Below are 19,246 nucleotides of genomic sequence, written 5' to 3' on the forward strand. Positions count from 1 at the left end.
ATGAAATTCTGTGGGTAGTCCAATTACTGGCATTGCGAAGGCACTGCTATGCTACTGAGCGGTTGATCATTATTGCACATAACTTGCATAAATGGACCCTAGAGTGGAATCTTAGGGACAGTTCAATTGCTGGCACTGAGCGAAGGTTCGATCGTGTCAATCGAATCACTACTAAAAATAACTCATATTTCCTGCCAATTTTGTTTTGAAATTTTTTTCGTAAAAAATACTTACAAATTTTGTTGTGAAAAAAAAAATTGCAAGGAACTGCTACCAATTTTCTTGCAAAATATTTTGTATAAAACACTTTGTGCAACAAATTTTGTAAAAAATACTTACAAATTTTATAATTTTGTAGGAAATGATTACCCACACAGGAATCACCTACCAATTAAAATTCTTAGAAAAAATAGCAGAAAAAAGTGTTTTCTTACAATTTTTTTAACAAATTTGCAAGAAAAATTCCATGTAATATGAAAATTTCTAGTAGTAAATGTTGTCTGGCTGGCTGTCGACCTATGCAATACAAAATAATAATGAAGGAGGTAAAAATAATTAATCATTATATTGATGAGTTAAACAAAATTTTATAATTAAAAATTATTAATATCTAAAATAATATATATTATTAATAAAAAATTATAATTAATTTATAAATTCAAATTCAAATTAGTCTCTTATTTGCTTGCAAAATTTTAACTACTTCCAATATTTAGATTCTAAATTAATCTAGAGACTAATTTATTAATATAAAAGATACATACTTGTCACGTAAATATACAGAAATATATTTAATAATAAAATAAATATAAATGGTGTACAACACAAATTACATTGCACGATTTGGATATATTATTTCTTAAAGATATATTTAACCGTATAATAAAATAAAATCTAAAGAAATCATATTATTCTATATAATTCAGTTTAGCATGTTTAACACATGTGATTATTTCTTTGAATTTAATTTATTTATATTTTATATTATTATGCCGAAAAATATATTTTTTATATATCTAGAAAACGATATATTTAAATTATACAAGACAAGATAATTTGATTTGTTCAAATTTTATATTATTATATTGTTAAATACGGATAGATAGATAATTCAGTTAAATGTTGATGGATTTTAAAGTGTCAGAAGATATTAAAATTCATATTGTTGTCTAACATGACATTATTTGAATAATTCAACCAAATGAAGAGAAAATTTGTATTAAATTTTATATATATATATATATATATATATATATATATATATATATATATATATATATATATATATATATTTATATATATTTGCATTGATATGTATGTACTTGGTTGCCATATTATAGAATTCCAGTGTAAGTTAAGTTTTGTGCATGTGGGTGTCCTTTATTCAATAATACTTAATTTTCGGAGGCTTTATATTTATTTAGATACTTTGTTTTATGTGTTCTAGTCAATATACGATTGATTCAAGCAAAAGCAAACTTATCTTAACCAAAACTTTGTGGACCACTTTCATTACAACAATTCAAACCAAAAACTTTTAATATTTTATAGCGTAAATATATTAACCTCTTAACCAAATAATCGTATAAATAGTTTAGTCTTTTTTGTCTTTTTGGCTGAATAAAAATAATTTCTTGCTTTGACTAAAATTGAAAGTTTAACTGTTTTTATTTTACTAATGTTATTATATGTTTTATTTTGCTATCATAGTTTTATTTTCCACACAACATTAATTTGTTTAATGTCTAACATTGGTGCTGACTTGCCCTGAAAATTTAAAAAAAAAAATATAATAAAATAACTTGACTTTGTAAAATGATGTGGTCGTTGTTTTTTACTTGGCACCAGACAGTTACATATTAACTCATGGATGAAATATGTAAGATTACAAAATATGACAGTAAAATTTATATATATATAAAAAAAAACTTAAATGATAAAATATGTAAAAGTATAATACCTTATTCTTTATGTATTAAAACCAAGAACCATAGGTTTGTATTATCACTTATATATGAAACCAAATTTAATTAATTTAGACAGAACTTCATGACGACCACTTTACGTTTGAAAAAAAAAAGATTTGAATAATGGGTGACATTAACATTAAGTAGATGCTATGTGTTTTATATTTTAATGTATAGAGATAATGTGTGTGTGTGGGATGCTAACAAGAAAATATTCTTAGTTGAATTTTAAGCAATAATATATGAAATTTTAAAATAAATAAAATAGAATATGTGCTTGCCAAGCATCCACGTAAGGTGAAGGATGCTTAAAACCTAACCTAGTGTGAAAATTAATGCGCTATCATTTACTTAATTATTGTTTTTATGTTAATTTCTTTTGTAATAACTTGTCAACTTTATAGATTTCGAATTCTTATTCTTTTAACTATTAATTAACATTTTTTTTTTCAAATATGATTTCGTCCAGTTAACCTAGGTAACTTACAGCCTCAAGATTTAACTCCCTTCTTTTATTTACCAAGATACTCGGATATTGAATTTAGAATCTATTTCAATCAACATATTGAAACTAAATATAATTATTTGTTATTCAAAGTGTTGAATAGTTTTTTTTTTTTTAATCACCAAACGTTAGTATTTTTTTTTGTTAGTGATCCAGTCCTAATAATAAAAAAATGATAATTTATTATTATTTAATAAACTTATATATGTTTTTGTGATCTAGTTTGGTTATTATACTAAAAAAAAAACTATGAATATATATAAAATTTAAAGGAAAAGCTCATTCAAATATATATTTATTATTATTATTATTATTATTTTAAAATTTTACTAGCATGCGGTTAGGGAGTCATTCTAAAATAATTTCTAATAAATATATTTTAGAATGTTTATTTTGGAATATATTTTCATATCCAGCAATATATTTCAAATTGAAACTACCCACCCTTACCAGTGACACCATAGACGACATGAAATCGAAAATAAAACCCATGTTTTTATTCAATTGGTGTTAAAGAGCTTCAATGGTGATCTAAGGCAATGAAGAAAGGCTCAACAATGGCTGAACGAATGAAGATGAAGAAAGGTTTGGGTGGAGGCGTAGAAGGAAGAAGATGAAGTGAAGACTTATCCTATTTTATTTTAGATTTCTAAGGGTTAAACAGACATTCCATAATTTAGGTGGTGCATGAATGAAAAATGGGGGCGCAGGAAGATAAGTACTATAATTACGAAGGTGTAGGAAAAAATTGTCAAACATCAAATAGATACCCACTATGTAAAGTGGGCTTTATTGGGAGAATTTTTATATTTTACGTTTACCGAAGAAAAAAATTTGGTTTTATAGCTCAAAACTAGTTCCATAATATGTTTTCTGCATTTATTTTCTCTTACTAAAACATGCCAAACACTGTTATTACACTTATTTATTGGATATGTATTTTTTTCATTATTAGTTGCAAATTTTGAGTACTAATACCTCATCTATAACTTGGATTAAAAATATAAATAAGCTTAAATTACTCTATTAAAGTCAACGTAACAGATATTCAAACACAGCGACAACGTGATTGTATTAAAAAATTAAGTTATCAAATCTCTGAATTTAATAATAAAACTCATTAGTGAACTGAAAGATTAAAGTTAGAATGTATTATGTTGAGTTCAACCTAAATAACAACATTTGAAAGAAGATATTTTTGTTGGTTTGAATTCATGAACACTTCTGAGTTGTATACACAAAAATTAAAATACTCAATTATGTAAGAAAAGAAACTATTACATCAGACATTTGTTTGGGGCAAACTGTCAAAATCTTACACATAGAACGTAGAAGGAATATTATTAAGGATTTAAACCAAAAGTAAAACAAATGTACATATAAAAGTTGTGCCCTTAACAATGAATTGACTGAAAAATATTAAAGTCCTAAGTTTAAAACATTATCACATAATATTCTCAGATTCATCTATTAAAGAAGATATCCATATATTAATGACAATCATGATATTCTCGGCAATTTGATCACATCCTAATACTAAATACTAATAAGAGCACCTTGATATTCAATGTCCAAGTACAAGAGCACTTCAACGTTCCAACGCTCGAGTACAGTAACAACTCGATATTCTAATACCTGGGTACAAAAAGAATTTATTGAACTCAACGCTCCAATTTCCAATACAAGAGCATTTCGGTGTTCAAATACTTGAGTATAGAAGCAAGAATAACTCAAAATTCCAATATCAAAATACAGTAGAGTGATAATATCCACTTTCACCTCTTTTTATGTGTTTATTGTCAGGAATAAATCAACTATTTCCTAACTTTTATTTTGTTATATTCTCAAGTTTAGTGTGTTTTGTATTATTTTTTGTTTTAACTATTTTATGCTTATTTTACCTCTAATCTCTCTTTTAAATGTGTAAATAAATGAATATAGAGCAATCCCAAGGGAGCATGTTTCGGAAAACAAAAGTTTGATTTTGAGCCAAATACCCGTGTTGGACGCCATTGGAATCATGCCCAATACTTCAAATATAGAATGTTGTCAAATTGTCTAAGGCTGAGCGGTGGAAAACTAGGGCTGAGCGCCATAAGGTTGAGTGGTGGAAAGTGGGATTGAGCGTCATTCCATTCATAAAACATGGCGCTAAGAATTGTTGAGACAAGGCTAAGCGGTGGCGTCAAAAAATGGGTTTTTAATCTTGTTTCTCACAAGGGTTTGGACCATTCCTCATTTTTTATGATAAAGAAACACTTTTGGGTGCTTGGAGAGCCTCTTGGAGGTTGTTAGGAGTGTTGGGAATCTCTCCCACTCCTCCTTTGGTCTTCTCCTTCATTCATATGGTGGTTTTTCCCCCTTTTTAGGATTGGAGAGGAAGATGGGTTGCGAATTGGAGATGGAGACGTGAATAAGAGGCGCAATTGGAACATGGAGCAGTTGCCAAGAACCTTGGAAGAGAGCTTGCATCTTCTCTTTCGTTTCCATTTTTTTCCTATCTCTTCAATTTGTAAAACCTAGGTTCCCCACCATAGAGAGTTAAGCCTATTTGTTGAGATTAGATGTAATGAACTAAATTCTTGTGTATTGTGTGATGTTAATCCATATGCTTTTTTCATTTCTATGTTAGTATTTGATTTCCATGCTTAATGCTTGCTTTGGTTTGGCCACACATGCATGATTTGTGGTTCTTGAGGTGTTGGAAAATGTTTTTTGAACCTAGAACTGAAATTGAATGCCTAATGGAGCTTGTATATAGGGATAAAACATAATTTATTAGTAATCTTAAGACTCTTGAACTTAATGCATGATTTCACTTATTGAGGATTCAAGAAATTGGAACTTGATGAATTATCATAGACTCAAAGTCTCTAGGAATAGGATTTGAGTATTCTTGTGAGTTGATTTTAACTTGAAATTGGAATTGAGATGTTTGTGAATGCATGAGAATAAAGTGAATGAAATCTAGTCTTGACAATTCTATATAATCTATGTTAAATTTCTATTGCACACCAATTGTTTGATAAAATACCAAAAAGAGTTTCTTTGTGGTTTTGTGAGCTTTGTTGTCTATTTAAGTTGTGAATTGTGAGATTTGTCATGTGTTGCACAAGTCCCTATGGAGAGAACGGTGTATTTATTACTTGTTATGTACGACCGGTGCACTTGTTGTTTTTCACTTAATAAGTTTTTGTGGTGTCTGAGCCCAGATATTTAGGGTGAAAGCTGCTTAGTGCCAGGTTTTACGAATGGAATGACGCTCAGCCCCATTTTCCATCGCTCAGCCTTGTGGCGCTCAGCCCTAGTTTTCCACCGCTCAGTCTTTGGCAGTTTGACAACATTCTGTATTTGAAGTACTGGACGTGATTCCGGTGGCATCCAACACGAGTATTTGGCTCAAAATCAAACTTTTGTTTTCCAAAACATGTTCTCTTGGGTTCTTGCTTGTTTTCTTCCACTAGGATTACTTCATATTCATTTATTTACACGCTTAAAAGAGAGATTAGAGGTAAAATACAAAATAATACAAAACACACTAAACTTGAGAATATAATAAGATAAAAGCTAAGAAAGAGTTTATTTATTTGTGACAATAAACACTAAAAAAAGAGGTGAAAATGGGCGTTATTATAGAGCTCGACAAGAAGATCCTTGAGTTAACAATCAACATCAGGAAAATAATAGCCAAACAAAGGACAACCCAATGAACTCGAAAAAATTGTCAAGACATCAAACTTGGTGACATAGTCAAAGCAGTGTCTAAGTAGATAGCAAACCCGGTGTTATAATACACAAATTCAAGCAATAACATTTCATAAGGAAGACTTAGTTCAAAGAAGTTCGACAACGCTCAAGACTTCAAAGAAGAAGGAAAGCTAGAAGAACTCAATGGAAAGCTAATAACCAAGGTCGTCCCCAAACAAACCTAAAAAAGAAAAAGTAACCATGAAGAAAGAAATCCAAAGAAAAGAAAGTTGAAGGACGAAAAGACTTACAAGAGCAAAAAATACAGGTAGTGCAAGGGAGGTCCTTCCCTAAGCTCCTCTTGGAGACGTGCAAGGACAAACATCCACAATTAGCAAGTTTGTCTAAGATGGCAACACATAAGCCTAACTAAGTCAATAGAACAAGTTAAAGCCTCTTCCGACAACATATATAAAGATGTATTAAAACCTCTTTCGGTGGACATTGAATGCAACCTATTTAAAGATGTATTGTTGCTAAGGTACGAGGATGTGTGTACTCTTTTTCCTTCACTTGGATTTTGTCCGCAAGTTGGCTTTTGTCAGGCAAGATTTTAACGAGACACACTTTACTTTCTCATAAAAATCCTCTTTTCCATTCATATTTGCATTATTTTTTTATCTCATGTTGATTAAAAAGCCCTTCAAAATTAGGCACTTAATCATAAAGCCCTTCAGAGAGAGACACCAAATTACTTGAACTAGTAACATTAAGCCCTCTAGAGTGAGGCACCTTAAATATAAAGCCTTCAAGAGAGAGGCACCGGGTTACTTGAAATAGTAACATTAAACCCTCTAGAGTGAGACATTTTAATCGAAAATCCCTCCGAAGAAAGGCACCTTAATCATAAAGTTCTATAGAGCGAGACACCTTAAGAAAAAAAACCCTCCAGAATGAGACACTTTAGTCAAAAAGCCCTCCAAAATGAGGCATCTTAATCATAAAGCCCTCTAAAGAGAGACATTGAGTTACTTAAACTAATAACCTTAAGCCATACAAAGTGAGGCACTTTAATCAAAAAGCCTCCCAGAGTACGACACTTTAATCAAAAAGTCCTCCAAAGTAAGGCACCTTAATCATAAAGCCCTTTAGAGAGACGTACCGAGTTACTTAAACTAGTAACATTAAGCCTTCCAAATTGAGGTGCTTTAATAAAAAATCCTTCTAAAGTGAGACACCTTAATCATAAATAAAGCCCTCCAAAGCGAGACACTAGGTTACTTAAACTAGTAACGATGACCATTAAGTCCCCCGGAGTGAGGCACCGAGTTACTTAGACAATAACAAAAGCCCACAAACATGACAAACGTTACCTAGATGAAATCATAAGCCCACAAACGTGACACCCGAGTTACCTAGACGATAACACAAATTAAGCCCAACTCAGTAGCACATACCAAAGCCTGTCCAATTTGGCAGCACGTACTAAAGCCTGCCATGGTCGACAACATGTCCTAAAGTTTGTCCAAATTGATAGCATATGATAGATTATGCTCAACTCCATAGTTCACTTGAAATTTGTCCAGTCTGATAGAACGAAATTCATTTGACAAGATGACAGTACACCCAATGCAAGGCAACAACCTAGATCGGGTAATCCACCTGCATGATCAAGAACAACCTAACATAACTCAACCTCGAGGCCAGTCCCTTTGCAACAAAACGTTATAAGTCATTCACAGCTCGGCTAAAGCGAGCGCAATACATACACTAATCAAACTCCCAAGACTTGAAGGCTTATATACCTACCCGACCCAATAACTGCGTAGCACAATAAGGCTCAATCAGCCTTATGATTACATAATAATGTCATATTCACCTATTGAAAAAGATATTCATTTATTAATGGCAATCATAATAATCTCGAAAATTTAGTCATGTTCTAATACTAAATATTAACATATTGCATCCTAGTATTCCGTTATACTAATATTAACAAAATATTTAGTATATCAGGTAATATATAACTTTATTATACTTATTTCAAGTAATATATCATAACTGTTATTATACTTATTTGAGGTAAGCATTTATATTGTTAATATTACTCTCTTATCATATGGATTCAAGGTCCAAAAAGGCTCTATAAATACACATAATATACTTCATGGAATAGACACTCTCTAAGATTCACTCATATAAATTCAAACTCTTTTATTGAGTTAAGAAAAAGTCTTTTATAAATGATCCCGATAAGAACCATTACTTTTTCTAATAATTATCAAAATCATCATATTACTATTTTATTAGTCATAATAAAAAACAAAAAAACAAAAACGCAACCAAAAAAAATGAAGCATTATTTCATTCTTTCCTCTTGATTTCATTTCTAGCGCCCTATTTGTTTGGTTAAAAATTTAGATTCTAAAGTTATACAATAACTGAACAAATTTTTTTACACCATTATTTCAGAGAATCTAAATAATAATAACTACCTTATATATTAAATTTTGACCAAGACTACAATAAATCAAATCGATTTAATTAAAGACATCATAGGTGGAACAACAAAACTTTCCCAACAAAAAAGAAGTTATCAGCTTACTTTGGGTCAGTCTAATTTTTTCTTTACAAGACAATTATTATTTCCTGACTAAGATCTAACAGCTATAACTGTTATCTGTCACGCTCTCTCGCTTTTCCAACTTTTATATTTAAAGAATTATGTTAAATTCGAAAAACTGTTGCTGTAAGTTTCCCTATCAATAACGAAAGCTCTTTACACGTAATCTAGTATAACGCAATCATACGAACAAAATCTGCATTTTTCTTTGATTCTTTGCTACCTTTGAAAAGCTGTTGAAGGTTCAATCAATCAAATATGGAAGTACCATAATTTCAAGGCTTCACATAATTAAGAGTGAAGCCAAAGGCAACGAATCCATTGAGATAGAGTACCATTCCTATTACAACATATCCAAAAGGAAGTCTGTTTCCTTCAGTTCAAGAATATCCAAATATATGTACAGAATGATATACGTTAAACTAAAGTAGAATGAATATGTTGTTTATTTATCCTTCGTTTCCTCAGGCAAAGCAGAAGCTTTGCAGATAGGACATACTTTCTTCATAGATAACCACTTTCTAATGCAACTCACATGGTAATCATGCCCACAAGCTTTCAGCGTTCCAACATCGTCCACGTTCTTGTATTCTTCCTGCGATTTTCAACATGGACATTTAAATTTCAAAAGTGGTCATCAACTAAATTTATTTAGTGTCACTATATTATTCTATTCTGAATGGAACAAGGAACATACCAGGCAGATTGCACAAGCTTCTTCTTCTTGACTTGGCTCGGATGAACAGTATATCGTTTCTGTCAAATACTTGGAAATCAAATCCTCAGACAATCCGGTGCTCACATGGCCTATTCTCTCTCCGAGTGCAAGGAGTTCCTGGTCGAGCCAAACATCCAAATGATTAACAATTTTTTCTACAGTACATGATATTAATTGTAAGAAGCGAAACAACAATAATTACCTCATAACTCATGTTGTCTATGTCCATCCTCATGTCTCTATGCTGATCAATCATATTCCTACCATACAGTGAAGTGCGATCAACAATCATGAAACCCTGTAAGAACAATAAAACCAAACTTGAGTCATACACCCTCAATGAAAGAACAAATTTGAGTCTCCCAGCGGAACTAAAGCCCAAAACTACAGTCTTGCTAATACTAAGTTAATAACTAGTCCACTTCACGAAGGATTTATTGAAACCAACATGCCAATGAAGTTTGCTAGCTCACCACATATCTCAATCAAGGTTATATAGCAATAATGGAGGCAGGGTAAAAAAATAAACATGGCATGTGCGTTTCCAATCATTACTCACAAGAACAAAGCTCTTGAGAGAAGATGCCATAGATACCTCAAAGTTAAATTGATCATTGAGACCAACCTCATCAGCCAATGCTCGATATCTATCACTATGTATTCTTGACCTTCCATTTCTATCATTGCTGTGCCAGCCAATGGTGGTCAATGGCCTTGGATGTCTAGAAGAGTAACTTTCAGCCACCATATGCAATCCATCATCAGAAGGTGCCATGCGACCCAAGCGCAAGCTGGAAGAAGCCCTAAAAGTTGGAGTGGATCTTTGAGAGTAGTTACTGCGAACTCCTCTAGCAGGCTGAGCCGGACAATTATTATGAAAACTTTGTGGAGCAGTAGGATTTCTGCTAGTTCCAAATTCATTATGAAAACCTCCAACATCTACAGGAGCATTACTAGAACCACTTCCAACAAGGAAATGACTTGCCTCATGATTAAAAGCATTTGCATCTGCATTTTAATAAAAAAGGTCACTTCAGATATAAAGTAGAGGCGATTAGAATGCCTTCTGTTGGTACTAAATTACAAACTAACCTGATGATGGCACCCTTCCATGAGCAGGACACACACTCATTTGGCTCCAATCCCTTGTCAAAGATCCAGAAGTTTGAGTAGAAAGATCTACCATGCTAGAATGGTCCATTTGGGGACCGGTAGAGAATGAGTTGTGTGAATGAGTATTCGATAAATGGGTCCGAGCCAAGTTTGATTCCAAATCAAGTGTAGAACGACTCCTCACATTCCTTAAAGAACTCTCACCCCGTATTGAAAGGCCTCTACCTCTAAATGACGGTGTCATATTCACATGATCAGGTGTCATATTAACATGATCCCAAGGCATATATAGTGAATCCATAGTGGGCTTCTCAGGCCGCAATTCTGAAGATGTAGGACGATCAGCTGCATTTGCACTTGCAGCATTAAAACATCTGCTTGTACTTCCTCTCTCACAGACGGAAGGAACTCCAGGGCTCTTCCGCTTGTGAGGCCCAGGCCCTCGCCCATTTCCCATTGTGAGATCAATAAAACCCCCATCAGCAACGGGAAATGATTGTCTGTCATAATTGGAACTAGAAGGCTGGTGTACATAATTTTCAGACACCGCATAAAACATTCCACCACTTGATGGATGCAGAAAATGATCATGAGAAGTGCCTGATATATCTGTTTGATGAGAGGGTGCTTCAATGTTGAGACTTGTGGAGGTATACCCATTTGACCTTGGAGCAGTGTTCCAATGAGATGGAAAAGAGATGCCATCTATTGACATATTTTCCATAGGATAAATAAAAGAGCCATTGTCGGAAGTGGTATTCCTACCTGCAATAGAGATCCAATATAATTGATATGACTATGACAATTTACACTGGCCTACAAATTGTGCCACAAAAAAGGCCAATAAACCAAAATAAAAACAAAAACTAAGCCATTTCAAGTAACACTACCAAGGTTCACATATTGTTGATCAGTATGCATATGATTCCAGTTCTGGTCAGGTTCACCATCAAACATTGGAGATGAGCTATATAAATGTCTATGCCCCATGACTCGCTAGCAATCTCAGGAGGCAAAATAGATAGTATGGCTAAGTTAGACCAGCAAATAACTCAACCTGCAAGAAAAAAAGGCATGTGAATATATCAGTAACAAAATACAAAGTTCAAAACAATCAAGCAACACCATTCCAAAGTTACAATGTATGTGCAAGAAAAGATTCATCCATGACAGAAACATGTGAAATTAACACAAAACAAATAACCATTTATATTTATCAAATTTATTCCATTTCAAACACACCGACTTGAAACTGGAGAGCTTTATCATACATACATAATCTTTTAACAAGATCCAGGTAAAACACTTTGAAAGAAAATCAGTGTGTATTCTAAAGAGTTGTTTGGATCTTAAATTCAATTTAAACACCCAGGGTGACAATCCCGCATTGCATGCAGAACTTCAACATATTCACAACATGTAGAGTAAAGACTCAAGAAAAGTGAATCATTTACGGGTTAATTGGACTTATTTGCAAGGGACAATTGAGAAAGAAGACAACAAATATTTATATGCAAACTCAAGTGAAATGAAATAGTCAGAAATAGAAAGTCATATGTCCATGGTGTAACCTTCTTCCTGAAAAAGGTAATTACTATCATAATAATAAATTAGTATTAACACGGAGCTGATTCCAAGGGATAATTCAGATAATCTTGCAAGGCAAGGGAGCATATAATCTATAAATCATAATTTAAAATTTAGTATAAATACAGTCTTAGTATATTACAAAAAAAGTAGTCCTACAATTAAATCTAGCCTGACCTTCCTCTTCCACTTACAGCATATACAAGCACCACTGGCACTTCCACATGTCTAGTCAATAGAAAAATTCCTTAGATTATCGATATATTATTCATCAGTTTACATCATTTGTCATTCAATCCTTTACAAGCAAAAGGATCTAGGCCTACAGAAGACCACCTAGCTTGAAGCTTCAGGTCCAGCTGCCAAGAATACCAAAGAAAATATCGAAGGGGTAAATAAGAAGTAACTAACTGATATAGGAGCTCAATGGATATCAAGATGATGTGTTTAATCAGCCAAAAGGACATACTCACAGCATGAACTATACTATCTATGTTAGTGTTCCAATTAACCAGCGAAATTGCATGATAGGTGTAGGCTACAGCCCTGTGAATTAGAACGCCATCAACAGGCATGCACAAAAAGAGAAGCATGACTACCAGCCACACAATTTGGCCGAGTGAGGAGAATCACCACTGGCAATTATTTCTGGAGAGGAGGAAATATATGCTTCTGATCATCAAGGCTTGGGAATTCAGCATAAACTGACAGAAACTAGCCTGTAAAATACTAAACAGGTGCCACTCATATACTCCTTAACCGTAACAAATACCAAGAGTCCCAGTATTCCAATCACTTGAAGCCAAACTAATGGGATGTCTCTTCATTGACAAGAAAATATAAATGAGGGAAAAGGGACATAGTTGAGATTTAAATTAGACGGATAATGGTTCCTCACTCTAGCTTATTATGAGTAACAGCATATGACTTAAAAAGAGGAGTGATTGGAAGTAGGATGACTCAAGCAACAGACTTACCTGGCAAGGTTTACAAACGACCACTCAGCAAATGTTAGCATTCCTATTATTTTCCTGCACTTGAAAAATGATAATCAACTATGTGCTCAACCAGGCACAAGACTCCTGAATTTTCCGGATAATAAGTATCAGCAGGCAAGACAAGACCAACTAAACACAAATAATTTATGCAAATACAGTGTATAAACTGAAAAACAAAGTATTTGAACTACAATGGTAATTTGTTATTCGAGGGGGGAAATGGAATAACAAGAAGGAATAAGGTTTAATAAAACAATTTATATATCTCGCAAAAATTAAGAGATGAATGCAAAGTCAAAACGAAAACAATTTCACCCAGATTATCTTAATGAAAACACCAGAGTCCGGGGAAAAAAATATTATCAAAACTAGACTACAGTTTTTACTACAAGGAAACGGATATTTCTCATATAAGAACCAGAACCATCTACTTCCAATACCACCATCTAATAATCTCCAAATCACAGAAATTATAACATAGTTAGAGAGTATAGGAGAGCAGAAAGATCCCTTCATCAACATAATGTACAGATGGTTGCAATCAGGCCAGCACAACAGTCAAGAAAATAGAAGTTACATTATCCTAGATGTTACAATTTAAAGCCAAAATAAGAGGGATGAGGCAGGCATATCCTCGGGGAGTTAAATTTGGTTCATTCATTTCATTTTAGAGAGGAAAGAAACAGATTAAAACCATTCAAGAATGTTAAAATCATTAATTATCAATATGAAACCAAATCAGCACAGTACAAAGACCATGCCTCTGACCATCTACATTTTACATGTCTCCAGATATTGGCAACGTCGGAAGTGTACACAGTTAAAAGAAGTCACTGTGCATGCAGATTGCTTTCAAAAATGTTACAAGGCAATTTTTTAAGAAAATGGGTGAATAACATAACAAAGTACAAAAAGTCTCAATGGCCACAACAATCCATTAGAAGCTGGTATTGGCATTAGCAGAACCAAAACATAAAATTAAAAATATATTAAATAATTACAACCGGTAATTATCAGAGAAAAAAAAAACAGATTTAACTTGGTTTTCAATTATCAGTAAACATAAAGTTTTAGGTTTACTTTCAGATTTCACTATAATCAAAATACTAATAATAGATATCAAGACAGACATAAAGCTGAATAAATCCATGATGCTTATGATTTCAAAACATAGGCATCCGGCGTTAAATTAAATCTAGCTGTAAATAATATTGCATTTTTTTATGAAATATATTTCTAAATCTAGTTATATCTGAATTAACTGGAATAAGAAAATAAAATAAAAAGGACTTAATTAAATTTTAAATTCCTCGATCTTTCTTAAGTTTCTTTTATTGATTGAATACTCAATCTTTATATTTTTCAATTGAATCAGTACCGTTTAATTTTTCCATTAATTGAGTGGCATGATTGTTATATTACTCTTACTTATTTCACATGTTAAAAAGTGTTAAAAAAATGAGTTCTTTTTGTTGATATAAAATGATATTGCAGTTAATGTAAAACGATAAGTAACTTTTATTACTTTCATTGAAAACTGTCGGATAACAGGAATGATCTTACCAATGGTACAGGGCCAGTTCCTTGGTTGTTGTAGGTGATGACATGGAAGTGGGCGAGAAGTATGATAACCTCATTATCCAACACATTTTCTATGAAAACAATAAAAGTCACTTCTTATTTTTTACATAAACCGCAATATCATTTTTATATTAACCATAGAATCTCACCTTTTTTAATACACACATGGAAACAAGTAGACAAGATGATAAAAGTAATATACAATCACATTACTGAGTTAACAAAAAATTAAACAAGAACTCAAATGAAAAATATAAAAATTTGAGTGCTTAATAGACAAATAAAAATCAATAGAGTTAACTGAAAATACCCAAATTTAGGAGGAATTTGAAATTTAATTAAGCCAATAAAAAACTTTAAATTCAATGCAATGAATATATTTCCGTATAAAAAAATTTGCATTCTTCCATAATAGCAGAGCAATCAAAGCACATGCCAACATTCAACTGTAATAACCTCTCTTCACAAACCAGAGGGACAAAGTACAAAAACTGAATGAGGCCTGCCTTAACAATGTCCACTGTCCCCAATAAGGGATGACAATTTAAAAAATTAGGACGAATAAGTTTAAACTAAGAAGAATTTTTTCAGTCCTCAAACTAGCTAATACAAAAGGCAGAAAGTCCAGGATTATGGCTATGTTATCAAACACTCTTGACACTAGTTTCCATCCATTCCTCAACATTTAGGAACATGAGTGAAGATAAATTTGTGGTGATCAAACAGCTTCTCTGTCAGTAAACCCAAGGTTCATATCCAAATAAAGAATCATCCAGCTCTACACCAAATCCAACAATGAGTAGGTTGAGCTAATGGAGGAATCAACTTATGGCAGAATAATAACAAGGATAACCAGCATAAACGGAAGTTCATATCAATTCAGGGCAAATGAATAGTAGTCTCCATCATCAAATGCGCTATTGGTCCAACATTGAAGCCTATATAGTGCACACCAATGTGCAGTGAATTCTTTATCAATGCTGTCACTGGTATGCTCATTATACATCCCCACAAGCAACACCACCACAACAGGAAGCCTAATGTCAAATTCAAAACAAGAAGAATTTGACAAAGGCATATAGAAGTCACTGGGTCAAAAAGAGTATCAAGGTTTGCAAACATCTCATCTCAGCACCCCAGACCCACTAATAGAACTATAAAAATAAAATATGAAAAGTGTCACATCACTCCCTACATTGCCCGTTGCACTACAAACCAACATCTTGCCTCACCAAACATTGGAATGCGACAGAGCTATTGCCACAAGATACTCAGCGGCCATTTCATACCAGAAAAACACCCAGTCCCTGAAGATGGACGAGCTTCATCTAAAAGGCCACATTCTAGTTGAATAAAGCCTATGCAATTCTTCCAATTAACAGAGGATCTTTGGTGTAATATTCGTTCTGTTTCCTATATGAAAGTCGGCATATAACAATGCATAACGGCAACAATATGCTACTAAATCTTGACACAAAGGTTCGTCATGCCAAAGTCATCATTTCTACAGTCATCCCTTTAACCCAAGACTTAAGAATCCCTGCTACATCATATGCGATTCAGACAACGTAATTGAGAAACCAAATGGAGAAATTCATTCACTTCCATAACCTGTACAGTACAAATGCCAAGGCAAACAAAACCAGCTCTCGCCAATAATAATAGTAATATATTACTGTAATATGAACGCCAAAGGTAAAGTGATAATATACCAAAAAACTGCTTGAAAAGATCCATGAAGGGTAAATTGCTAAAGAAAAGTGGGGAACAGAGACAATTAAGGAGAAATTCCAATGCAAGCACATCTCACCAGCGCATGCAGATGTAAGCATGTATAATACACCAGCAGCACCAAGAAACCTGCATAATAAAACAATCATCTAAACCTAATGGATTCTAAGAATATCTAAACAAAACCAGGACCAACAATATATGCCAGAGCAGCCAATATTAAAAACCACAATGCATGATAAACAATTAGTGTTCAAGACTTCAACTACAAAGCCATATATGCCAATAATATACAACATACAACGACAGGAGGGTGAGCCTAGGCACAACTATAAGGTTGCTGCCTTGTGACTTCGTAGTTTCAAATCCTGGGGACAACCTTTTCACTTGTGCACGTGATATAGTGCGCGTACTACCGTTACTCCCCCAAACCCTTTTAGCATACATAAAGACAGCAGAAGTTGATAAAAGGTCATAACAACACTGATCAGGAAAAGATTTATCCTTCTTTTACAAAGTCAGGGAAGAGATCTGAATAAGATGTTAGGATAAAAAGTATATGCTTAAAACTCTGCATATTCTCAAATATTAACAATAAGAAGTTTGACTGTAGTTCATTTTTTTCACTTCAGCAATAAAAAAGACACTAAGCAAGAAAGTACTCTGTGATGTCTTTCCATCAAGCATAAAATTAGATAAACTTTATATATGACTTGTCATAATACTTGAAAAAACTAAATGTACTTCCCAGGAAAATATACGACGATAACAACATCATGCTATCCATCATCACAGAACAAAAGGGGATGAAATGAAAAATATAATTTCACTAAATCTAAGACCTTATACGGAATCCAAATTCACATAATTTCTAAAAGCAAGGAGAATAGAGAAGTACTCAACACAGAAGGGGGATACGTCTATAAAACACAACATCAAGCAAAACATATTCGACCGATGTATAGATTTTCATTTCCCCTGCTTTAATAATTACTTATTTTTTTTAAAATGCATGCGGTTGAGCTAACACAAACAGCGTGATTCGATGGCGGCTTTGCCACAACTACAGAACAAGAGAACAAAAACGAAGAAAATCGAACACCAAACTCATAAACAGCATAATTTCGGAGGGGAAATTTAAAATCCCGCACCAAACAAACATCTGAAAAGCAGAGAGTGGTGATAAAGAAACAAAAAGCATAAAGAACGGACAATATTCTCTTCTCTGAAGAGAAAGGGAAAAAAAATCACAGACGCGCCTCGGAGAGGGCGATGACACGTTGGAAATAAGCAACGAGAAGATCGGAAGCGAGGAAAGTCGAAGCGATCAAGCGAGGGATTGTGGATTTGCAGAAGTCAAAGAAATGAACGCATATACAGTTGGATCATGGTGATCATGCATGAAAAAATTGCAAGCACGTGTGTTGAGAGAACATAAGGTGGAATCGGTAGGATAAACGTGCCTTGAAAATCAGTTACGGTGGTGCTGCGACGGCGGAGCTCCGATCTTTGAGAAACGGAAAGAGGAAGATAGAAGAGAGAGAGAGAAGAAAGAAGGGGAAGAAGATGTGAAATTGTCGTGAGAAGGAGACAATGAAATAAAGCGGTTGTACGCAGAAATAAGAAACAAGAGGAGGAGAAATTCGCTGCACTGCCCAATCTTACCGGTTACCTATACCATCAGTATTTACTTCTTCCATTAATTATTACTAAACACATCAACAACCTTTTTCTTTTATTATTTAATTTAATTTTACTTTACTTTACCCTATGCATTTCACCTTTGCTTCAATTTTTTTTTTATTTGAGGTTTATTTTTTACCTAAAGATTATCTAGCTATATTTTCCTTTCTTTCAATGAAAACTAATAATATTATTGAAAAAGAAAACTATGTAATTCATCGATTATATTGATGTTTCAACTCTTTCATTTTGCATTAGTTAGATCTGATAACATGTTATTAGGACATTTTTAAATTCTTTTCTCGGCTAAATCTCTTAAAAATTGGAATAATACATTTCTTATTTTATATATTTTAATAGATCTTAATTAATGTAAAATTAAAATGCGGTAGAAACAATATGTTAAAAATGTGCTGCTAACAACACTCTTCTCTATCATAAATATTAACAGAGTTTTGAATTAATTATACAAATAATAATTTAATTTTATGCATAAGTTAGAAAGATAAGTTAAGAGTTTAAAATTATGCTAACTTTATAATATATATTTCAAAAGAAATCTCTTGCTTCTTGCTTGCACATGAAATATTATGAATATGCTTGTTTTTTAGTAAACAATAAAAATTATCAATAATGAGAATAAATATTTTATATTAGAAACTGTTTTTGGAAAAAATAACAAAATCAACTGAATTAAATATTTTTATTGGTACATATGATTATGTTATAGATGTCTTATATCAAAAAGTAGAAAGGAAATATTATAATTGTAAATTTCTCACTTCATTCTTTTAAGGGTTGAATTTTAAAAAAAAATATCTTTATTTATTTATGATTTATAAAATTTAATATTCCATTAATCACAACATTAGTAGTTATATTTCATAAATCCGTTAATACTTAAATAATTTATCCATGAGTAGAATTTATTGTATTTTTTATTTGTGTAAAATAATTTAAAGGACATAGGAAGCGAAAGAGTGTATTTAATGTGTGGCATTTTTTTTATGTTTTGTTTCGGGATGGGTGCATCTTTACCTCTTTAGTGCTTCA

At 32.6% G+C, this 19,246-nt stretch overlaps 1 protein-coding gene across 12 annotated transcripts; it reads right to left on the reverse strand.

Moving 5' to 3' along the window:
- Positions 1-9,025: 9,025 nt before the first annotated feature.
- Positions 9,026-18,140, reverse strand: LOC114189831 (probable E3 ubiquitin-protein ligase ZFP1). 12 transcript variants are annotated; one of them, XM_028078537.1, is made up of 10 exons: positions 16,590-17,738; positions 13,178-13,231; positions 12,674-12,848; positions 12,378-12,559; positions 11,504-11,670; positions 10,593-11,378; positions 10,060-10,508; positions 9,703-9,798; positions 9,480-9,617; positions 9,026-9,377 (listed from the first exon to the last, which is right to left on the reverse strand). In XM_028078537.1, exons 5-10 carry the CDS (start codon positions 11,601-11,603, stop codon positions 9,228-9,230), a joined length of 1,719 nt encoding a protein of 572 aa, XP_027934338.1. In that variant the 5' UTR covers positions 11,604-11,670; positions 12,378-12,559; positions 12,674-12,848; positions 13,178-13,231; positions 16,590-17,738; the 3' UTR covers positions 9,026-9,227. The 12 variants fall into 12 exon arrangements, with proteins under 12 accessions (XP_027934338.1, XP_027934337.1, XP_027934336.1 ...); XM_028078536.1 differs by having other exon boundaries at positions 12,674-12,919; XM_028078535.1 differs by lacking the exon at positions 16,590-17,738 and having other exon boundaries at positions 12,670-12,848; positions 13,178-15,013.
- Positions 18,141-19,246: the final 1,106 nt, after the last annotated feature.

Source organism: Vigna unguiculata, chromosome 7 (genome assembly GCF_004118075.2).
Source record: "Vigna unguiculata cultivar IT97K-499-35 chromosome 7, ASM411807v1, whole genome shotgun sequence".
Classification (NCBI taxonomy): domain Eukaryota; kingdom Viridiplantae; phylum Streptophyta; class Magnoliopsida; order Fabales; family Fabaceae; genus Vigna; species Vigna unguiculata.

Bases quoted from the DNA above. Each gene is read 5' to 3' on its own strand.
- LOC114189831 (XM_028078538.1), bottom strand. From the start codon at position 11,603: ATGGGGCATAGACATTTATATAGCTCATCTCCAATGTTTGATGGTGAA. The intron at 11,379-11,503 runs GTAGTGTTACTT...TCTCTATTGCAG, and splicing joins TCAACAATATGTGAACCTTG to GTAGGAATACCACTTCCGAC. The intron at 9,618-9,702 runs GTAATTATTGTT...TGGCTCGACCAG, and splicing joins TAGACAACATGAGTTATGAG to GAACTCCTTGCACTCGGAGA.